We start from the raw sequence: 23,908 nt of genomic DNA, 5'->3' as shown, positions 1-23,908 counted from the left end.
TCAAGAGGAAGAAAGCACTAACCTAAGGTCTAGGAGGCCCAGAATCCTTCATCCAGACCCATTTCTGCTGCTGCGGCCAAAAAATGACTCCTGGCCAGAGTGTGTGCGATAAAAGCGTCTGCTGGCTGGGAGGCAGGCTTCTCCATGCTGTCTTGGCCTGGAAGGGGAATGGAGCATTCTGGAACGTGGTTCCTGGGAGGCAGCTTGGAGACCACACAGTTCCTTGGCCTCAGCTGACAGATAAGGAACCAGAGGCCCGGAGTTCCAGGGCTTGTCCAAGGTCATGTGACTGGCTGCTGGCAGCAAGGAGCACCCAGTGAAGGGATCCTGGGGCACAGACGGCCTTGGTGAGCCCGGGCGTCAGCCCCAGCTCTGCCCCCGAACAGCTGCCAGTTAGGGTCTCAGGGTCTCAGCGTCCTTGTGTTACATTAGGTTGGTGGCCTAGGTGCTCACTAAGGTTGCTTCACCTGCTTATTCCACACTTTGAGGACTATCTGCATTTTATAAGGGCCGGGGGCCACCTAATCTCGCACTATGTAGGNTTTTTTTTTTTTTTTATTTAGTTTGAGGGGTGGGGGAAGGGACAGAGAGAGAGAAGGAGAGAGAAAATCTCAGGCGGGCTCTGTGCTGACAGCGCTAGATCTCATGAGGGGCTGGATCTCATGAACCATGAGATCATGACCTGAGCTGGGATCAAGAGTCGGACGCTTAACTGACTGAGTCCCCCGGGACCCCCCACCCCTGCACCTTCTTTGCTTAAAATCAAAGGGAAATGCTATTTCCTTCTTGTATTGCAGACAATCCAAACAGCACAGCGCGCATGTCCAATAGGTTCATTTCTGTGGCCGAGGGGTCGGGGCCGTTGCCCCTGCTCACGCCTGCCCACTCGACTCTCATCCATTTCCCAGACTGTCTGAGTCCAAATGCTTCCTGTGACGTGGCTGCTTGTCTCCCAGGACCTCTGGGAGCTGGAAGTGGCCCGTGTCCACTGGAATGTGGACAGCAGGTCTTCAGCAAACACCCACATTAAGGACAGAGGACGTGGGCCGCAGGGTCACGGCTGGGTTCCGCCGAGGTGGCTACTGAGGGTTTTCTGCTGGCATCTGGTCTCCTTTAATCCCCTTGTCCCGACCCCAAAGAAAACACTGTGTAAGTCAAGGCCAAGAGATGGTGGTGATTTGGGAAACTGTCAGGAGCCCAAGGATGATGGCAGAGTCCAAGCCACTCGGTCAGGAGGCTTTGTGGTCAGAGGCCTCCAAGGCCCGGGGCCTATCTGAGGACGAAGTGCTCGGTACACTTTATGTGGTCTGGCCAAACCTCCCTTTATAAAATACCGGGTTCAGTGTGTGAATCGGGGCGAGTCCACAGGCAGGATGCTGCAAAAGAGAGTCTGTCTTTCGTTTCGAACGTTACCATTCAAAGGAACGTCTAGGGGCGCCTGGGGGGCTCAGTCGGTTAAGCATCCGACCTCGGCTCAGGTCATGATCTCACGGTACGTGGATTCAAGCCCCGCATCGGGCTCTGTGCTGACAGCTCAGAGCCTGGAGCCTGTTTCAGATTCTGTGTCTCCCTCTCTCTCTGACCCTCCCCTGCTCACACTGTCTCTTTCTCTCTCTCAGAAATAAATAAAACATTAAAAAACAATTAAAAACAAAAACAAAAACAAAGGAACGTCTAGAGATTTTACCAAAGACTGTCCAGGCTGTGATGCTGATACAGGGGAAACGAAGCATTTCCACGTGGCGGCCTCAGGAGAGGGGCCTGCATACGGCACCTCCGAGTTGTGAGCTGACCGAGAGTCAGGGGGGACGTGGGTCTCTCCTGGGGTCCCAGACCAGAGCCACCTCAAGGCAGTCCTTGTCCTGTGGCCTGAAGCCTGGGGGGGGGCAGAGGAGTCCTCCAACCTGTTTTCAGACTCTCATTCCCCAAGCGTATCACCCTCGAAATCAACTCCAGTTGCATAAGGCCCCACCCCTGTGCTGCGTTCAGGTACAAACAGCAGCGACACCCGCTAACATGGGCACTATTCTGAAAGCTATGGGGGCGCTGGGTGGCTCAGCTGGTTAACGTCCAACTCTTCCTGATTTTGGCTCAAGTCATGATCTCATACTCATGAGGTCCAGCCCCGAGTCGGGCTCTGCATGGAGCCTGGAGCCTGCTTGGGATTCTCTCTGTCCCTCTCTCTGTGCCCTCCGCACTCATGCTTTCTCTTTCAAAACAAACTTAAAAAAAAAAAACAAACCCATTCACAGCTATGGCATGTGCCGAACCCTCAGAGTACCCACGCATCCAGGGGCCCGCTATCAGTAGGGCGACCATATAATTTATTGTCCAAACCAGGATGTCTCTGAGTGAAGTGGGAGAGTCAGCCAGTCAGACTGGCAAGACAGAGGCACGTATCAGCCAAACTGGGACATCGCGTCTCCCTAACTTTCACCCCTAGTTTACAAAAGAGAAGACTGAGACCCAGAGAGGTTAGGTAGCCTGTCACACACCTGGATCCGCTGATTACGGACGGAGCGCCGTCTCCAAAGCTTTCCCCAGGAGGCCCCATCCTGCTCCTCCGTCCTGGGCCCAGGCTGCAGAGCCTCTGTGCCCCCTCCCCACTGCCCTGGGTCAGGGCCCTAATCTCATTGGTCCACTCTCTCACAAGCCTCAGAAATTCCTCCCTGTACCAGAAGTTGGCCTGTCGTGATCTGCATTCTTTTTTTTTTTTTTAAATTTTTTTTTTAAATGTTTTATTTATTTCTAGGAGAGAGAGAGACAGCGTGAGCAGGGGAGGGTCAGAGAGAGAGGGAGTCACAGACTGAAACAGGCTCCAGGCTCTGAGCTGGCAGTCAGCACAGAGCCTGACGCGGGGCTCGAACCCACGAACCGCGAGATCATGACCTAAGCGAAAGTCGGACGCTTAACCGACTAAGCCACCCAGGCGCCCCGTGATCTGCATTCTTGACTCAGAGGAGGTGGTGCTTCGTGTGGATCTTGGAAGGTAAGGAGAACTTCCAGAGAGCAAAGTGAGAAGGGAAGGGCAGTTGCAGGCAGGGAGGAACAGCAGATGCAAAACCACAGAGGCGCAAAGAGCAGACCTGATCCAGAGAGAACCTGCGAGTGCAACATGGCTCGAGCCCTGGATGAATGTTGGGCAGTGGTCAGAAAAGAGGCAGGAGAGCTGGGCCTGGACACAGAGGAGGGTCCTGCGGGCAAGTCTCAGGCGGGGATCCCCCAGAAGGTGATGAACAAGTCTCAAAATGAAGGAACCACTTTCCACCCGGGGCAGGGGATAGTACAGGCTAAGGCACAGATGCCCCCTTTCTACCAGGATCAGCCCCATTTCTTGACTGCCCTCCAGCTGGCTGGGCTCCAGGGCTGGGAGAGCTCACCAAAGTGTCCCTGCCCTGATGTACAAAGTGGATCCTTGAACATGGTACATGGCCAATGAAAGAGAAATGGGGGGTCAGACTGGCACGGGAGCAAACTCCATGAAATTAGCACTCCCTGCGAAAGATGCTTAGAGTCTTCACCAACGTGGGTCTTAAATGAAGACTGATTGGAAAACTATGTTTATGGAACTGACTTGGATTAAAGAGGGCACAGGTTCATTTTTGAATAACATGTGTTTCATGTTAACTCACATTTATCTGTTAATCATTGACCCTGCGTTCTCTGTTACATCTTTGGGCCACTTTTCCCTATCGTGTTACAGCAATCACAGCTGATGGCAACTGGGTAAACATGACCCGTCCCCTGACTCGCCACCTGCTCCTCTGGATTCACACGCCCCTTGAGTTTGAAAACCCAGGGAGTGTTTCCAATGCCTACTTTGCTAATTCAATTACCTGCTGCCTAATCTTGGAGCCAAGTATCAGAAGATAGTAAGCCCCTTTCTGCCACAGGAGGCTGGACCTTTACCACGGTGGCTTTGCTGATCTGAAGTTTAGGGCTTCAAGATTTGAAGTAAAAACAGTACTCAGAAAATGTTCGAGAAATGATACCAACTGGCTGATTAAGCTGACCTAGGATGTTTACTAACAGAAAGATAAATTAAAATGACCCCTTTTCCATTCAGCAAAATATAAACTGCGAGAGACCGTCTTCCCTCTTTATGTTATGCCTTAAATCACATTGCTTTGATTCGCTATTGTTTCTCGGTATTAACCAAAGAACAATGAAAGAGCATAATTTACTAATAATCCTAAAACAAGTATTTTCACATATTACAAGTCATTTTAAGTCTTTCTGAGAATACAGACCCAGGATAACGCAGAGGGGCTGCTCAGAGTCTCCTTTTATCTGCCCTGATTTTTCAACTGCAACGACACTATTTGCTCTAAGAGCAGAGAAAGCGCTAACCATCCTGGGTAGCGCCTCCTAAGAGACAGGCCCTGCTTTCCGCTACTAATGCATTCTAAGGGCCAAAAACACAACTTCCGTGTGCATGCGTCCTGCGGCAGGCCCTCCGGGAGTGTGGATTGATTCTTCTGCTTTGTGAAAAGGGGCCCCTTGTTTGTCAGTCGGGCAAGTTCTGATTTTCTGATATTCGCCTCTGTGTGCAGCCAGAGACTCCGACGTGTTCAGACAGACACAAAGGACAAGCAGTTTGTGGGACCCCACAACAGGACATAAGGTGACGCGCGGCTCCGGCTCCGGCCAGTCCTTCCCGCAGCGCCCCCGGATGAAGAGCCGTCTGTTTCTGAACGAGTGAAGGTAAACGAGTGCGCAGCAGCCCCCATAAAACAACAGCCCACCTCTGCACCGGCGGAGCTGGGGGAGAGCAGGAGAGCAGGGCGCTGCAGAAGGATCTGGTGCCGTTTAGTGTTCCAGACAGGCAAAGACAGTTACTTTTAAAAAGACTGAAAAGATCAATAACTTCCACTCCAGATGTCTCCTCTCTTTCTAATTAAAAATTATCTTCTAAATAAAATGCTTTCTTCTTAGGGAGCCTGGGTGGCTCAGTCAGTTAAGTGTCCGACTCCAGCTCACGTTATGATCTCGCTGTTTCTGAGTTCGAGCCCCTCGTCGGGCTCTGTGCTGACAGCTCAGAGCCTGGAGCTGCTTCAGATTCTGTGTCTCTCTCTCTCTCTGCCCTTCTCTCGCTCATGCTCTGTCTCTCTTTCAAAAATAAATAAACATTAAAAAAAAGCTTTCTTCTTCCCACTCCCCACCTCCCCCGCCCCAGTTCCCATCCCTCAAGCCACCAATATTTGAAAGGTCAGCGTGTTACAGAGAACAAAACTGAAACAGGAAATAAAGGGGCAAAGCCCCTTCGAGTATAATCCATCACACAGCATGACCTCTGTGAGCCTGCCAGTATTTCATACAATATTTCACGTCTTAGGATAACAGCCAGTGACTCCCCCTCACCAGCTCTATCTAGGGTTTGGCGACAATGCCATGCCCTCCCTGCTCCGCCACACCCTCTTCCCCGGGGTAGCTGGCATGTCCGCATGCAGGCCGCCACCAGGCCCGCTGAAACAATTCGTGTACGGTTCATCAGAGAAAGCCACATCGCCCAGATGAGGCCGCGGTCACGAGCACCGGGATGGCCTGTTACTGGCGTTAAGGGGCTACAGACGGGAAGTGGTAGTTTCGGAGAAACAGTGACACAGAAGAATCTTCAGATGCGGTCAGATTCTCTTTAGTGAAAAAGTGAGACATAAATATGTTATCTGAGCACTGGATGCACATGCCAAAAATGTTTTCCTTCCACAGATAATGAAACATTTTGGAAACAGAACGATCTGTTGGTGTGGATAATAAATGAGTCAGTAGCCTCATAGGGGACACAACACTACCCTTGGATTTGGATCAGTTTATCCAGATTCTGGGTCTAGCTTAGACCCATCTCATGGTCAAGAACAAAGCCCGTGCCCGTCTTCCACGAAAGGTATCTTAACACACCTGTCAATTCACCAAGTTATCTCTGTGTTTATTAAATGTATCACTTGATAATTATCCCTTCACCAAAAAGTGATAAACAATCATTTTCTGACTGTTTCACGTGTGGCCACCTGTCTAACATCCCAGACAAGTTTCTGAGAGTATATACATCTGAGCAGTAAACCGAGAATTCTTAAGTCTAAAGTTTCAAGACTTTGTATGAGGCCTAAAACGTGCTTTCGGTCCTCCTTAAGGAGAAGTGAGTGAAGCTGGCTCACTTCTCAGCGTCTAACAGTGTTGAGAAAGCTCCTTTCGGTCAGAAGAAGCTTGGTGTGTATGTCAGAGGGGTCTTCCTGTTTTTGTGTTCGTGAAGCAGCCGCCATTCGTCCTGCGCAGGTTCAGTGAGAACCACGTGCTTCCAGGCAATGGCCGACTGGGGATCTGTTGATCCCCAGTGAGATCTGTTAGCAACTGCGGTAACAAGCCCTCTCCCGGCAGCGGCACGGCCCTGTGTCATGTTGCCGTTAAGGAGTGAAGGAAAGTAAGCTGCAGAGTCACTCGCTCCTAAGGCTTATCTGTGTCAGGGACCAGAACAATCGTGTCCCAAAGCGCGGGCGTCCCGGCTGGCCCCCACACCCACGACGGGAGCATAACGCTTCCAGATGTCACAGCGGCCGTGAGCACAGGACCCTGGGCTCCTTGATAAGCTGGCGCCCTCGGCCAGCAGGAAAATGTCACTGCTGACGTGGTTCAGTGGCTCTGTCCCCATGGGTTAAAGGGCAGCCTTGGGCCACACTGTGCCCGGACAGCCCAGGCTGAAGCTCATCGCCACCTTCCAGAGGCTGCGTGCTGAATGGAAGCTGTGCAAAGAAACACACGCTTCTTCCCTCTAGCCAAAACTAAACCTGACCCAAGAGCCCAGGAACGTAACTCTCTCTCCAGAATTCAATCAGCCGTCGCCCTGCTTTTAAGTGTTTGGCTTCTGTTGAGAAAGAAAAAAAAAAACCTGAAGCCAACCTAATCCTGACTCATTTTAGGAACTTGACTATTCAGCTCACTTTCAGACATATGCAGAACCAAGAAAAAAAAAAAAAGAAAATAATGGTTGGAGGCTGCTGCTGAGGTCAGCCGACTTGACTGTGTGTGTGTGTGTGTGTGCGTGTGTGTGTGTGTGTGTGTGTGTGTGTGAGAGAAAAGGAGCACGTTTTCATGATATCAGAGAAAGTGGAGTTCACATTTGCTCTGAAAGGGCTTCCTTTCTGTTAATGATTCTGCCCCTTATTTCCATGTTGCCTTTTTACTTATTCCCACTTTAAAATTAAGGCAACCTCTGTTTTGAGTTAAAGGAAGTTGCCAAAACTTGGGATTTCAAATCAGCGCAAGTTTCCTGAGTTCCTAGGACACGTTAGATGTGCTGCAGGGTGTGCGGATGTCCAAGGGCACACACACTCTGTCCTACGGCAGAAAGGAACACTTATTGTTGACCCTAACAGAGCGGGTGTGGCCAATTCCTTCTCTTACCCGGGCACATACTACAGTCAGGGCACCAGATGCGGGAAACAAGGCAGCCACGACTTTCGTGCCATAGTGTTTTCAATCTTGTGGAAGAAGGCAATTGTTAAATAGTAATTTCAGGCGGTGACAAGTACGATGAAGAAAGTAACACAGGGATGGGAGAGAGTTGATGGAGATTTGCAACATCAGCTAAGGTGACCAGGGAAGAGCTCAGGGAAAAGGTGAACTGTGGGCTCAGACCCACACTATGAGAAGGAGCCAGTCACGCAAACACGCAAAGATCTGGGAGAAGAGAGCTCTTACAGCAGAGGCAGGTGCAAAGGCCCTGGGCAGGACTTCCCAGGAAGGTATCTAGGAAGGCTTGATGGAGGGGAGGGTGTGTGAGAATTAGGTCTTGAGGAACGAGCCGGTGTTCCATAGCCAGAGGGAAGGAAGGGACCGTTAGCAGGGCCTGGAGGCCCAGGGACGTGCATGCTGGGTGAATCGGCTGCCTTCACGGTCAGGTGTGGCTGGAAGACAAGTTCAGGGGCAGAGGGTATCGGAGAACATGGCCTGGAAAGGTGGACGCGAGGTCATGCCAGGTTTTAGACCATATGTTCTTCTTTTTAATTTTTATAGTTTATTTTTGAGACAGAGAGGGACGGAGGATGAGTGGGGGAGGGGTAGAGAAAGAGGGAGACACAGAATCCTAAACAGGCTCCAGGCTCTGAGCTGTCAGCACAGAACCTGACACGGGGCTCGAACCCACGAACCGCGAGATCATGACCTGAGCTGAGGTAGGATGCTTAACCGACTGAGCCCCCCAGACGCCCCTAGACCACATGGTTTTTGACCATTAAGATCTCCTTGTTAATCTTTATACTGAGAACCCCAGGGGCGTCCCTGAGAGTTAAACAGATAAGTTAATACAAGTAGAAGGGAAGGCCTCAGATGGCAAACCAGGTCCTCAGGGAGAAGAAGGACCGCCCCCCTGGACCCTGCATCCTGGGGTTTCTAGGCCTTGAATTCTTGTTGGAAGGAAAGTCCCTCCCCGGACGAGTCCTGGTTGACACAGGATAAGGCCTCACATCTCTACAGGAAAGCTGAGAGCGAAGGAGGGTGGATAAAGCAGCATGTGCTCACTCTGGAGGAGAGTAGCAGACACTGAAAAAAGCCCTGAGTTGTTCAATGTCGGCTTCTCTGCTGCGCTGCCCTAAAGCACCAAACCCGGCTGGCGAGCACGTTAGGTTCCGGCCCCGGGGAGCTGGCTACGCGGGAGACTTCTTGGTGCAATTACTCCCCGTGTGTAACGGAGTCACGGAGCCCAGCCCTTCTCTCCTGCAAAACATGCCTTAACACCCGGGCAGCTCTGGAAACCAGCCTTCCCGTCAGTGCTGCTGCCAGTGAGCTAAGTGATTCTCTTTCCTGCTGCCTGGGGGGGAGGGCTAACGAGCACACACACAGGGGCTCCGGTGTCCCCTCTGGACGGGGGCTGGGGCTTCACCGGAGGAAACCAACCAGGGCGAAAAGCAAGGAGAGGGAATTCTCAGGAAATACAGACTGGCCGAGCCTTCCCATGCAAAGATCGCGTCACCACCGCCTGAGACAGCTCGGGTCCCCCACCCCGACGGAAGGCCTCCGCGAGACCTGCCCTGGCCATTCACAATACACAAGTCCCCCCCCGCGCCACCCCCTCGTCTCCTTCGTGTTTCTCCACCCCACTTACCACCATGTAATACATCACTGTATCTTATTACTTGTCTCCACCAGAATGTCAGCTAGTGAGCGCTAGAAATTATTATTCCTTGCCTGTTTTATCTCTCTTCCCTGCGCATCTCAGTGCTTGGCCTATGGTGGGGACACAGCATTTACTGAATAAATGAATGAACGAACGTGTGGATAAAAGATGACCCCGGCAGCCTTGCATGGTGACAACGGCCACCCCCTCGTTAACGACACTCATCCCCGAGGCAATGACGGTAACACCCGCAGCGACGACGGTCACCCCCATTTTATAGATGGGGAAAGGGAAGGCTTTAGGGCAGGGCTTCTCAATATCAAGGTGCAAGTAAATCACTGGGGATCTTGTTAAAATGCAGATTCTGATTCAGCAGGTCTGGACGGAGCCCGAGATTCCTCATTTGTGCAATTTTAACTTCCAGGTCATGCTGATGCGGTTGGACAGCTCACGTCCAGACACAGAGATGTCACAAGGCCTTGTGGGTGGCTGTACGGTCTAGTCTGACTTCGAGCATCTGGCTTCAGCTCAGGTCATGATCTCACGGTCTGGGAGTTTGAGCCCTGCATCGGGCTCGCTGCTGCCAGCACAGAGGCCACTTCAGATCCTCTGTCCCCCGCTCGCTGCCCCTCCCCCGCCCCTCTCTAAAATAAACATTAAAAAAGAAGTGAACACTAACTTAGCCACTTCCCAACTCTGTGGCCTGGCACATCCCTGTGCATCTGCTTCCTCTGCAAATTCTAATGAAGATTAAATGAACTGGTCCAGGTAAGAACTGTAACAAGTTCTTCATAAAAATGTATTATTATTACCGCTTTTTTCAAGCCTGAATCTAACAGCTCCCTCTCAGAATCCTTGGGGAATATTATTTTCTACTTCAACCAAAATAGAAAAAGCTTACATTTATGCCGAGAACAATGCCATCTATGTCTACTATCAAACAGAAATCTCTGCTGGAAATATTTATGTGAGAATTTTGAGACAGGTTCCTAAAAGTGGAATTGCTGGTATTCATATTTTACATTCTGATAGTTATTGTCAAGTCACTTTTTAAAAGTTGATTTACTCATTTTGAGAGAGACAGAATGGGGCAGGGGCAGAAAGTGAAAGCGAGAGCGAGAGAGAGAATCCCAAGCCGGCTCCGCACTGTCAGTGCAGAGTCAGTGCATGGCTCAAACCCATGAACCATGAGACCATCAAGCCAAAACCAAGAGTTGGATGCTCAACCAATTGAGACCCCCAGGCACCCCTCAAATTGCCTTTTATACCAATGGTATTTAGGAGTACCCATTTTTCCTCATTTTATCCAACAATGGATATTAACAATCTTTTAGATTTTTTCCAGTTTAGTTGGGCAGGGACCTCATTTTCATTGGAGTTTACATTGCTCTGATTACTATTTGGGGCTAATGTTTGTCATTTATTCGCATTTGTTTTCTTTAATATGTTTATTTGCCACGGACTTTTGTGAATTGCCTGTTCATATCTCTTCACCCATTTTTATAATTTTTGGCCTTTTCCTTATTGATCTGAAGAAGACATTTGCATGTTTGTCTGTCAACTGTGTTGCAAACATACTCTCCCAAATATGTTTTAATTTGTTTGGGATGTTTTATGATCACACACAAGTTTAACAAGTTTATAGATTTGAATTGGTCAATCTTTAAGGGTTCTGGATTTTATGATTTGATTATGAAGAAGAGCTTTCCCATCCAATGATTATGAAATCACGTTCAGCCCAACGTTTGGTGGGCACTAGACAATGACAGAAGCGCCACTCTGAGTGTCCATCACAATCTTGGGCCTGCGTCTTTCTTACTTTTTCGTTTTCAGATTTTATTTATTTATTTATTTTTAAAGTAAACTCTACACCCAACATGGGGCTCTAACTCATAAACCCAAGATCAAGAGTTGAATGTTCTACCAACTGAGCCAGTCAGGGGCCCCCATGTTCTTGGAACTTCTTCTAACGCAGAAATCACTTCCATATCCATTCCATCTGCTTGGCTAAATGTTTTGGGAAATGCAATGCATCGACCCTTTGCTAATGACACATTTAATTCTGGGCCCCTCACAGCTCTTATTAGATGAGTCTTCAAGCACAGATTCCTTGCTGGCTTGTCTACAGTGATAATCTAATGTTTGTGAGTCCAAAGATTTGTAAGCTATTGTTGAAAGGTACATTTTTTTTTAGTGACAGAGCCATGGTCACTTTCCTGTTACTAATGTGTATGGCAGGGGTGGGTAATACAAATAGCAGTTGAGTCTTTTCACAGACCCTAGGGGCCACACCTCCCCAACAGTCTGTCGAGAGAACTGGAAGCCAGGACAAAGGCTCAAAGACTCTGCTCAGGCTTCCCTGGGGCCCCGCATTGATTGTGTGAAGTACTGCCTTCGGGGCATCTGCTTTCCCAAGCAATCAATGCAACAACACAAGTGAGAAATGAGGAACAGCAACTGCTTAGCATCTATTTTTCCTTGTAATTAATATCACGTGGCTGCGTGAACAGCCTGGAGCTGTCTGGTGGAGAAATGCTCATTCAGAGAAACCAAGCAACAAACAAACAAACACGAAAAGGCGTGCTCGCACATAATTCTTGCAAAATGCAAAAGGGAAGGGTCTTACCTCAAAGCTGTCTATAACCGAAATAACCACTGGGGGTTTACGTTTGGTCTTTTTTCTTTTCCTCTGAAAAATCAGCTCATGTATTTTCTTGCAACCTAGACAAGCACTCTCTTAATTGTCCCATTAAAAGAGGTGTTGAAATGTTACTAATTGTCAAATGCAATTAAGTGTAGCAACATATCACAGGTAAATTAACGAGAAGCCAGGTGCTTAGAAATTATGAAAATAGTCAGTACTTTCTGCTAATTTTCCTATTTTACGTATAACTTTCTAATCCACCTATTTTTTCCCCAGTGAGGTAGAGGTTTTCTGTGACTTCTTCCCAAATGAATAGCCAGTTGTTTCCATATCTTTTATTGTGAAGGAGTCTATACATCTGTACTGTTTGGGACAATTATTTCATCAGATACTTTTTCTGCCCCTTTCTGTCTATCTTTTCCTTCTGAAACTCCAATTATGTGTATTTTTATGTGTTACTTTATGGTGTCTAACAGGTCTCTGAGGCTTCGCTCCTTTTTCTGTATTTTTTTTCCTTTCTGTTCTTGAGATGGGATAATTCTACCGATCTTCAAGTTTGCTGATTCCTTGTCAGCTCAAATTTGCTACTGAGCCCCTCTAATGAATTTCTCATTTCAGGTATTTTACTTTTGACTCCAGAATTTCTGTTTGGCTCCTTTTATAATTTCCATCTTTTACTGACATTCTTTATCCAATGAGTCATTGTTATCATACTTTCCTTTAATTCTTTAAACATGGTTTCTTTTAGTTCTCTAAACACATTTACGATGGCTACTTTGAAGTCCTTGATCGCTAAATCCACCATCTGGGCTTCTCAAAGGGAGCTTCAACTGATTCCTTTTCTCCCCGTGCACACTGTTTACCTCATTCTTATTTCTTCACATGCTTCACATATGTATTTTTCTAAACTGAAAGTTTTAGATAAATATTGTGGCAACTCTGCATTCTTATCTTCCTTTGGGAAAAGGTAGCTGTTACTTTTTTGTGTGTTGCTTATTTAGTGCCTTCGTGGGACTGATTCTGTGGAATCTGTTTCTTCTGAAAAGCATAATCTCGGATGTCTCTGCTCAGTATTTTTTTACACCGGTTTTATTTTTAAGCCTGGTTTCCTAGGGCTTGGATCAGCACAGCCTAGTGATCAGCCAATGACTGGCCAGCGGCTGTACATAAACACCTTGGTCTAGTAAGGCTTCCACCCTCAGCCAGGGGACGGGTGTGTGGCTTGGGGAAGGCAAGGTCAGGCAGTTTATAAGCATGCCCCAGCTTCTCCTTTCTGCGTTCACAAGGTCTCACATTCAATTAGTTGATTATCTCATATTTCCTAAGAGCTAGTAACATTGTTTGCAGTAGAGATACTTCTTTTTTTTTTCTTTTTTTACAATAAAGGTGATTCATTTCTTTTTAAAATTTTTAGTGTTTATTATTTTGAGAGAGCGAGTGAGCAGGACGGGGGCAGAGAGATAGGGAGACAGAATCCAAAGGAGGCTCCAGGCTCTGAGCTGTCAGCACAGCTTAACCAACTGAGCTGCCCAGGTGCCCCACCCTTATGGGTCATTTTAAAGGTGTCTCTCTTATAAGTAACTTATGCTTGGATAAAAAAAAAAAATCCAACCTGATGGGCTCTGTCATTTGCTAGGGCATTTGTTTCATTCACAGTTATTTGGATTATTGACAGGTTTGGATTTATCCTTATAATCATGTTATATATAAATGTGTGCATGTATTTTTTTCTTCATGAGATTTTAAAAAAATTTAAAAATTTTTAGCTTTTAGAGAAAGTGTGCACAAGCGGGGGCGGGGCAGAGGGGAAGAATCTTAAGCAGGCTCCACACTCAGCACAGAGGCAGATGTGGGGGTCAATCTTCCGACCATGAGACCATGACCTGAGCCAAAATCAAGAGTTAGACACTTAACTGACTAAGCCATCCAGGTGCCTCCATGAGTTCTTTTAAAATGCTTCTTTAGTGGTTTGGATGCCTTTGCTTTTATTCTTTTAAGGTGTCGCTAAATTTTTCATGCATTTATCAAAGTCCTGAGCTAACTGGTACAGAAACTCTTCCCCAAACAAAGCAAGAATCTTGACTTGCTTTCATTTCCATTTAACCTGCCTTCTAATTCTTATCTTGAAATCGTTTGGATCTCCATTTCAGATTGTTATAAAATAATGGAATAATGAGTTTAACTGGAATGGGGGGGGTTCTTTTGTGCTATATTATTGGAAAACACCTCAAGTTTCCAACCCACTGCTTTATTCTTTGACATCCATTCCACTACACAGCTCATATATGAGACTTTTGAGTGATCAAAAATTTAAATGTACAAAACTCTAGCTTCTCTATTTCATGGAAACACTGTCTTTTTGCATCTCTCTGAAGACATCAATCATACTCATTCTAAAGTCTTCTGTTTGCTTCATTATTATACCGTCTGGTGTGAGTTTTTCTTTTTACGGCAGTTGTGCCCCTCTGTCCTGGGGCTGATGCTCCTCATTTAGTGAGCGTTTCTTGGTGGTCTGCTCATCATCTGTCTGTCCTATTGATGAAGTCTCTGCCTCTGGTGACCGGGCACCTCCTCTGAGGAGGGGTGTGAAGTAGAATCTAGTAGAAAACACATGAGCTCTGGAGCCAGACAGACCTGGTCACAGGCCCTCTCTATTACTTACCAGCTGTGTAATGCTGGGCAAGTCTTTGAGGCTTGGTTCCTCTACATGGGACAATGACACCCCCTGCCCCCAAAGAGGTGCTGTATGGATTAAATTTGACAGCACATGAATATAGACCATGAAAGCCTCAGGAGAGCAGTAAATGGTATGGTTTTTTTGGTCAGTTATTTAGAAGAAAGTTCTTCAGTCTTTAGTCTTTGATAAAATGTGATCAAGTTAATGGTCCCAACACCACTGTCTTTAAGAAGCGTCTCTGGATCATTCTAGGGGAAAGCAATGCAGTCCTCCATTTCCAAGTTTAAGCTTCTGTGTGGTCGCTGATATATCAGGTGCATCTTCCCTTTATAGGGATACAGACTCGTCACAAGTCAGGTGAAGCTCCCAGATCCATGGACTTGTTTTGGCAGAAATTAGATCATGGGCAGCCTGTCTGGTGTGCCTGCGTGGACACTGTGTGGGGGGGTATAATCTACTAAGATATATTCTAATGGATACTAGTATTGATATCACATTGATATCAACATCCTAATGATGCCCTATGGTAAAGTAATTGATGTGTCTCCTCAGAAAATCAACCCTTATTTCCACATTCTTTTACCTCCTGGAAATCAGATCAGTTCTTTAGACTTGCTGTCCCAAAGCAAGCACAGAGATGACCAGAGGTGTAAACCTTTTCATATGGTTTCATGGAACCAAGCATGGAATGGCGTTTAGTTCATTTCTCTGGAGTTCTTTGAAAGATCCAGACTTTCACCTAGAATACAGTTCCTGCCCTCCATTCCCTGTAGACTGTCTTCCTTCTTGCATATTTACAAGAGCCAAATCCTCCTCTTCCAGCATCAGAAAGCTGCCCACAGATAGGTTTTCAGTGTCAGCAAATAAAGCCTGAGTCCTGAGACAAACCTCCCCTCCCTGCCCTTGAACGTCACACGTTGTGAGTAAAACTTAACTGCAGAGTGGGACCACCGCCCACGTTCGAATGGTCTCCCCTTCATAAGCCATAATGCTTGTGACCCACGTGCTAACCTCGCTCCTCTGAGGCCCATGCCCACGGGCTCTGCTCAAGGCTCGCCTGTGCAGAGAGACTGTAACAAAGTGAAGCCGTTACATTTTCCAGGCCGATTCCCATCAAGCTGGATGAGAGGCTGTATCCTCACTTCAAGCAGGAGCTTCCTCTACGGAGCAAATGCTTGCCTCACAAGGGCTGTCTGTCCCACAGAGGCCACTGCCCATAGGTCATCTACCGGCAATATCCATGACGTGTGGCTTGACAGCCTCTGGTAGCAGGTGGCTCGGCCTTCCGCATTCCGAAGTCAGGAGAAACGAGCGAGCGGATCCACCGGAGCGCAGAACTGATGCACCCCAGAAGGTGATGAGCTAACCAACTGCCACAGGAAGTGACTCCTGCCACCCCGCCCCGATATCTGTCAGCAGTACACTCTGGAGAAGGTGTAGAGAACAGCCACCTTTGCTTATTTTGTGCAAGAGCTAGGCACAGAGGACAGAGAATCTGATACGGCCTCCATGCTGCACCTACAACTAGGGGCCCTTCCCTCTGTCCAGGAAGTTCTCCACTTCACGTGTTCTCCTGCTGAACTACTACGCATCCACTTAGCCCTGGTGCCCTTCCCACGGTGGGATCTGCACCTCGGTACCATGTCCCCGGGGCTGGGCACGCCTCCGTGACTGCATCCGTTACATGGTACTGCGGTGACATTTCCTGGGTCAGTCTCCAGCAGGACTGAGTTTCTGGGAGTGCTGTGTGACTCACTCCTCCGATCAGAGCCCGGCACACAACAGGTGTGCTTTCTGCCAACGTTTGCAGGAGAAGCCCAGAGTGATTTATCGTTTGCAGTGAGATTGATTGGTTGATTGATGAATGAGAGAGTGTGCATGTGTGAGTGGGGGGGAGGAGCAGAGAGAGAGAGAGAGAGAGAGAGAGAGAGAGAATCTCAAGCAGGCTCTATGCTCGGTGTGGCACCTGACACAGGGTTCATTCTCACAACTCTGGAATCTCAACCTGAGCTGAAATCAAGAGTTGGGTGCTTACCCGAGTCACCCAGATGCCCCGGAATCATTATTATGTTTTAATGTTTGTTTATGTATTTTGAGAGAGTGAGCAGGGGAGGGGCAGAGGGAAAGGAACAGAGAAACTTAAGCAGCCTCCACCCCCAGCACAGAGCCCATATGTGGGGCTCAAACTCACGACTGTGAGATCATGACCTGAGCCCAAATCAAGAGTCAGATGCTTAACCAACCAAGCCACTCCAGCGCTCCTGTTTTCCAACAGTTGGAAAACTCTGCCACAGGCTCAGCGCCGTAGCTGGGGTGATGGCCCAGCGCCTAGGGGGACGGCATGCCCACTCTTAGCATTCTATACGGATGACGACCACAGGCAAAACACATACTGAGGGACCTGTTAGAAGCCATCTGAGGGCCCCCTGGGGTGTGGGGACGGATGACAGAGGGCCCTCTCTCTATGCCTGCGATCTACCTCTGTTGGCTTAATCGGCGCTGGTGGCCAGCTCCCGGACCCTGGGGACAGGTGGAGCGGTTGGTGTCATGAATAATATTAAGGGGGAAACGAGAGCACACGTGACCTTCTGCTGAGCTCAAGCTGCGGTGCGTGGCTTGTAAGGACTCAGGGGCTTTTCTTCTCCCGTGTGAGCAGAGCTCACAGCCTCGGGCACCTCACGGAGTGCTAGGGGAATATCGAGCGGGATGGAAATGACTGAGTGGCAGCTCGGGGGGTGTGTGTGTGTGTGTGTGAGACCTGTTCTACACCCGACACTTCACACAGTCCAGGGTTTCAGGCCACAGGACCCAAGGGGACAGCGATGCCAGACGCCACCGGGCCATCCCATGAGGCTCCCCCACCTCTGGCGGGCGGCGTCTCCTCCAACCGTAGGCTCAGATGTGTGACGTGCAGTGGGTCTTGCTGCCCCGATTTTCGAGCAATCAGTGGGGAGACTGTCCCTCTGGCTGGCCGTCCCTCACACGCCCATATGAAGAGCCACGATTCTGTGACTCTCTCCATGGCACACCTGCCTCACTTGAACATCCTGCCCTGGTTCTTCCCGGGAGGGGCCCCTCACACCCAGCCACCGCAGGCTGTGAGGCCCTGGGAAGCAGCTCCTAACAGAATGGATCTCTTCCTGGATTCATGCAGACAGACTCAACAACTCTGCTTTATACTGTGGATTTTTTCTTTCAGCCCACAAGTATTTATTGAGTGTATGTTACATGCCAAGCATTGTACTAGGGTCTGGAGACATAGCAGGAGCAGAGAAAACCCTTGTTCTTACACGGTCGGGGGCCAGGAGGGGACAGATAAACTGGTCAAACATGAGAATACGTGGAATGTCAGCTGGTGATGAAGGTGCCAACGAAGCATGAGCAGGGACGCGGCCTGAGGAGCGCTGGGCCCAAGGCCGTTCAGGGAGGGCGTCCCTGGGACGGTGGCATTTGAGCTGGTCTGCTGTACTCTATGACCAGCAAGGGACAGTGCGGCTGGAGTAGAGAGAGCGGTAAAGGAGGAGGAAGTGAGGTTGGAGAGCCATAGGAGACAGACTGTGGGCCGGCCAGAGTGCTGGAAGATCTGGGGGTGGGTAAGCCATCAGAGGGTCTCAACTGAGGCCTAACGTGACCTCACCTACATTTTGGAAGGCTCGCTCTGCTGCTGGGCCAGGAGCAGACCGCAAGGGGGCCAGGAAGGAAGCAGGGACGTGGGTGAGGGCTGCTGCGGGAACCAAAGACAGAGGATGTTGCCGGGAGCGGGGTGTGGGCGGTGCGGGTATAAAACGTGGTACCATTTTGATCTGTTGTGACGGCGGAGGCATTAGGGTCGCTGGTGGATCGAAAGTGAAGTGTGGGGAGAGTGGCGTCAAGGATGATCCAAGGTCTTTGACTTGAAAAACTGGGAGACTGAACAGCCATTTGCGAAGATGGGGAAGGCTGTGGGAGAAGGTGGGAGCTCAGTTGTGGAGAAGATGGAGTTTCTGTCAGGCATCTGGGTAGAGATGGCCTTAAGGCAGTTAACTATTAGGGTCTGCATTTCATGGGAGAAGTCTGGGCTGGAGAGAAATGTCTGATGTCATCAGCACACACGGAATACAAAGCCACGAGTCTGGGTGAGGTCTCTGAGATTGACCCTGAGCCCTACACATGCTGAGGTGAGGAGAGAAGCCAGTGAGAAAGGAGGAACCAAGGAGAGAGTTTCAAGGAGGTAGGAGGGATGATCACATACTCACTGTCACACTTCCCTTGAGATAAAATCCACAGTTGACTTAGAATCAAGTAGAATTGCATATTCTGTATATAAACTTGAGTTTCAATCTACACTTCGGTCTTATAAACGAACCCTCCATCCCCCCAGGCTTCAGTGACCCTTTGAGAATCTTCATGAAGATTTGAGGATATTCCCCTCAGAAAAACGCAACCTTAGATACACCTAAGGTTGCTGGGAGTTCCCAGAACCAGAAAAGTCTATCACAGAAGTCAAGTTCATCATCAACCATTCCCCATCCCCAGAGAGGTCTTCTGGCATTAACCAAACTGTCTCAATGCAGAAATTCAGGCCTCAAGGGTCCCTGGCTTCTCCAGGTTATGCTTCTAAAGGTTGGAATGAGTTAAACTTTCTGGGTCCTCAGGGTAAAAGGCAAAATGTGAACAGGCTAGTTCAAGTGTGAAGGCAACCGTGACAAGCAGGGAGAACTCACCACCATCTCCTGGACGTGAAATATTTCTGCGCCTCCAGATGACAGTCGATTGGGAAAAGTGACACTGACAGATGGCCCAGGGAGGGTGCTTGGCCCAGTATTATAGACCTGTGGGTGTGAGACACACACAGCGAGTTTTAATAGAAATACAGATCTTCATTTCATGGCATGCAATGGATGTGCCCACAGAGACTGTAGGGTTTGGGATCCAGAAGGTCAGGACTTCAAGTGTCCTGAGATACTCAACAATGGCAGGTTTTAGTGAAACAGAAATCTTCCTAATATGCATTCTAAACCCTCAAACTTCCAAATTACCTTATTCCCTTTCAGCATGTTTTTGTCTTCTTCCTGCTAAAAATTATCTTTCTTTTTACACCCGTAGGGATTACTCATAGGCTCTTACAGTTGGTGGGAATGTAAACATAGTCTAGTCCAGTGATTCTCAAACTGTAGCGCACAGCAGGATAATCAGATGGGCTTGTTAAAACATACACTGGAGGAGAGTAGTGCCCAGAGTTTCTGAAGTAGATCTGCTGGGGGAGGGGGCTGGTGAGGGGGTTTACGGATGTTCATTTCTAGTAAGTTCCCAGAGGATGCTGATGCTACTGGCTGTATTTTCAGAAGCAATGATCTGGTCCAAGCCCTGCTTTTACAGTTTGAGGTAACAGAGAAGTGGATTTTCCCCCAAACCAAATGATGTCACTTACAGAAAGGGCTGCTCTTACCACGCCACCCAGCTGATAGGTTTCTCCGTAGCTTACAGCTAATCTCTTGCTAATACTGTTTGAGGACACCTATGTCCCTGTTTCCTGCCCCAGCATCTGGTCCTGTAAAACTCATCCCCCGATAGCCCTCTCTGTTTTGTCTCCAGTAGTACATCATGTCCTAAGAAATGAGAGGAAAGATGGTGGCCACAAAGAGACAGATAAGGGAAAGAAGATGGAGGAAAGGCTGAGAATGAAACTCAGGGAAAAAATGGAATATGAAGGAGAATAGAAAAGATGGATAGCTGAGTACAGACCGCAGGTAGATTAGTGGCTGCCTGGGGCCGGGGTAGGGGAATGGCCTTCAGAGATGTCCCTGTCCCCAAATCCATGGAACCAAATCGTGAACACGCTATATGAGAAGGGGGATCTAAGGTTGCTAATCAGTGTCCCTTAAAATGAAGAGATTACGTTGGACTATTCAGGTGGGTGTAATGTAACCACAAGGGTCCTTATTCAGGGAAGAGGGAGACCGTCAGAATCGGGGAGGGGACTGTGAGAAAGACTTGGCTGGCCATCGCTGGCTTCAAAGACGAAGATGACCATGGGTCAAAGGATGCAGCAGCCTGGAGAAGCTGCAAAAGGTAAAACAGATTCTCCCTGGTGGCTTCAGAAAGGAACAGAGCCCTGCAGATACCTTGATTTTTGTCCAGTGAGACCCATTTTGAACTTCTGACCTCTAGAACTATACGGCAGTAAATTTATGTTGTTTTCAGCCACTGAGTTTGTGGTAATTTCTTATAGCTGCCATAGAAAAAACTAACACAGGGAGAGGCTGCTCACGAGTATGGGGTCCCTTTTTGGGGAGATGAAAATGTTCTAAAATGAGGTTATGGCGATGGTTACACAATTCTGGAAACACACTAAAAATCAGTAACCTGTATACTTTAAACGGGTGAACATCAGTTCGAAAAATGATATTCCAATAAAGATGTTATTGCTTTAAAAAACATGGGTAGAATCAAGACAGAGAAGAAGCTTAAATGCTGCTCTGTGGCCTGGGGACTAGAGACAGATATCAGGGATTCAAGGCATCTCTGAAGTCGGGTCAGAAGGGCAGAGCTGGGAGGGAAAGGCAAAGCTAGCCAGCTCCTCACACACGACAGGACGTATAAGGATCTAGCGTAGCCAGCTTTTCCCTAGAAAACCATGTGCTCATTTTTTTTTTGCAATAGTTGCAAAAAAGAAAAAAAGTTGGTTCTGCTTCAAAGCACAAAGACACGACGGAGCAGAGGAGCACTCCCTGCCAACTCTTGATTCAAAAAGAACAACATTTACCAAGGACAACAGCCTCAAGACACAAGAAAAGGAAGGGATGTGTAACCACAAACGAAATAACGGATTTGAAGTGAAACACGAGAGCACAGAACTGAAAAGACAACTATTGACTTGTCTGGGAAATCCCAATGAGAGCACGAGGTGGGGGAGGAGAGAAGAATGTGGTTTTGCTCTGCACCGTTTCACCCACTCCCGCAGGACGGCTGAGAGCGCCCGTCCTAAGACTGGCTTCGGTGCCAAGTTCTCGTGCAGCAGCTGCATTCGTTCCCACCATTATTTTTCAGGTGAGAAAACTGATGAACTCTTGATGGAAAGAACCCAGCCTATCAGTGGCCAGCAGATTATTGTGTTTCTGTTAAGAAGACTTTGGCGGAATGCAGAAAGCAGGCCCAAGACTAGTATTTCTGCCTGTCTCCTATCTGCTTCTGCAGTGAAGTCTTTAAACAATTAGTAGCTTGTTGAATAATAGCTTTTAAAAGACAGAAAGACCACTCGCTACGGAAAGTCTTATGCCCTTCCTCAGGAGTGATGCTGCCAGGATAAGGAAATATAGAACAGATTTATCCATATTCCTGATCTTACCCTCCCCACTAGCTCCAGCTCTTGTTCATTATGACCATCAACCTGGTCAGGGGCCTTCCTACATTTCAGTCGTGTATTAGTGATGTTTATAGCAGAAAATGAGTCATCAGAGATTCTCAAGGAAACGGTCAGCTTTGCTGACACAAAAGAATCTCCTAATCAGTGACACACACTATCCATCTTTCAGACCCAGTCACCTCTTGTAATCCTGAACGGAATGCTCTGTACTTCCTCAGGCAACTGATAATCAAGAGATTTATCTAAGGGGCATGCCCGGTCCTAATGCCAGGCCCCCATTCTCCGCCTGTGTCCTATGTCAGGTCGGATGTGAAGACAGCTTTTTGCTTGAATACCAAACTTTAAGCTCCCTGTGAAGATGCCTTCAGAGAAACATGACCTAACTGCATGCCCTCAGATCCGTTGATGCTTTTTTCTTCCATTTTAGAGGGGGACAAGAAGATTTCTGGATCTTCAGTATAACTCCGATTCCTTCCTGGTTTCTCTTCTAACGCCAATACCCTCTTCATGGATGGTGTGTGTCATTTGACCTTCTGAATCATCTTCTGGACTGTATCTTATGTTGGAAGACACCTCCAAACTCTGAGAGTGGGTGAGTTATTCAAGTGATTTAAGTAAAATGAAATCACTCCATCTGGTCTTTATCTGTTTTCTATCCAATTACAAAAAGCAATGGAGAAAAAGAAACTAATTCTGAGAAGCAATTCAGAAACACAGACGTCCTATTCACAGCAATCACTGTGAGATCTAAAAAGCAGGTCTAACACCCTCGTTTCCTTTTCCCCGGAAACGAAGCATGGGGTGTGGCAGTAGGGGCTTTGCTGGTTGGGAGGCACCTCCTCTCTGGGCTGGGGACATGTGTCCTCCATCATGGTCTCAGAGGTCTCTTGCCCAGGACAACACTTTAGAGAGAGGAAGAGCATTGTCTGTGAGAGCCCACAAGTGTTTCGCCACCTCGTTCTCTGGACCCACACCCCATGATTATTTCTCATCCCTTCAGACCACCGAGGAGTGGCCACGGGGGAGGAAATAGTAATTACTGGTCATGGTAGTCGATGCCAGACCAGAAAACCATCTTCTCCATGGGGAGGAATGGGTAGAGACCAGAGATAGCTCGAGGAGCCAGAATGGCGGGATGTGGGGCATAGGTTACAGTGCCCCACGGGCACCACGGGTGAGCCAAGTTCATCTCCCTTCACTTCATCCGCGGCTCCTGGTTGGGTGCTTGGCCACACAGGGCTGTCCAGTCGGAGCCCGGCCAGCGTTTGCCAACTGAGGAGAACAGGCTGGATGAGGCCGAGGTCCCTCTGGCTTAATATGCAAAGATGCTCGTGTGAACAGTGCTGGCCCAAAAATCGATACTTCACAGCAAGGGTCACCAAACTGTGGCCTGTAGGCCAAATTTGCCTGTCGCCTGTTTTTGGCATGGCCTGCAAGCTAAGAATGGTTTTACATTTTAAAATAATTGGGAAAATATATATATATTTATAACATTTATATACATATATAACATTTCACGACCTAAGAAGATAATACAAAGCCAAGCCTCAGTGCCATAACTACGGTTCGGCCACGTACCGTCCGCATGGGCACGTGGACACTACAGTGGCTTAGCTGGACACTGGCTCCAGACACTGCACCCCACAAACCCTAACACCCTTGCCTGCTGGCCCTCTGCAGAGAATGTCTGCTCACCCTGGTCTAGAGAAAAAATAGTGTTCCTTCCGACACCCATGGTCCACACCACGGGACCTGCTGGGCTTCTATGACTGGGGGGGCGCGAGGGAGCAGCGGGCTGCCTCCCAGGGGAGCTTAGCGCTCCTGCACCGCTCTGCTACTGGGAGACAGCACTTCCGAGTGGCTGTTCCTCGTGGGAGGAGTGGGCCCCAGGCCGCGTCAGCAAGAAGCAGCCCAGGAAAAAGGGGACACAGCAAATGCATGTGGCTGCCCTGCCCAGAAGCTGAGTAATGATGGAGAACTCGAAGGGACCCTCTGGGGCCATTTGGGTTGGGATGCTGGCTTTCTTGGGGAAAGCTGGTGTTTATCATGCAGTTTTCCTTCCAAGCGTTGAAAAGCAGAGGGGTCTACACGGCAGACAGGAAAGGGATTGATTCTGTGTGGTTACAGGAAATA

General features: G+C 48.5%; 1 protein-coding gene across 1 annotated transcript in view; it reads right to left on the bottom strand.

The window, feature by feature from the left end:
• ITGA9 (integrin subunit alpha 9) overlaps positions 1-23,908 on the bottom strand; it is a 324,287-nt gene that overhangs the window by 40,258 nt on the left and 260,121 nt on the right. The window contains exon 25 of the mRNA XM_077774005.1: positions 19,134-19,241. Within this exon, the coding sequence (XP_077630131.1) occupies positions 19,134-19,241 (108 nt within the window). The remainder of the gene's footprint in view (positions 1-19,133; positions 19,242-23,908) is intronic.

Source organism: Crocuta crocuta, unplaced genomic scaffold (assembly GCF_008692635.1).
Source record: "Crocuta crocuta isolate KB4526 unplaced genomic scaffold, BGI_CrCroc_1.0 scaffold541, whole genome shotgun sequence".
Lineage (NCBI taxonomy): Eukaryota > Metazoa > Chordata > Mammalia > Carnivora > Hyaenidae > Crocuta > Crocuta crocuta.
Note: the sequence above shows the minus strand (reverse complement) of the source record. Positions and strands in the feature narration are given on the sequence as shown.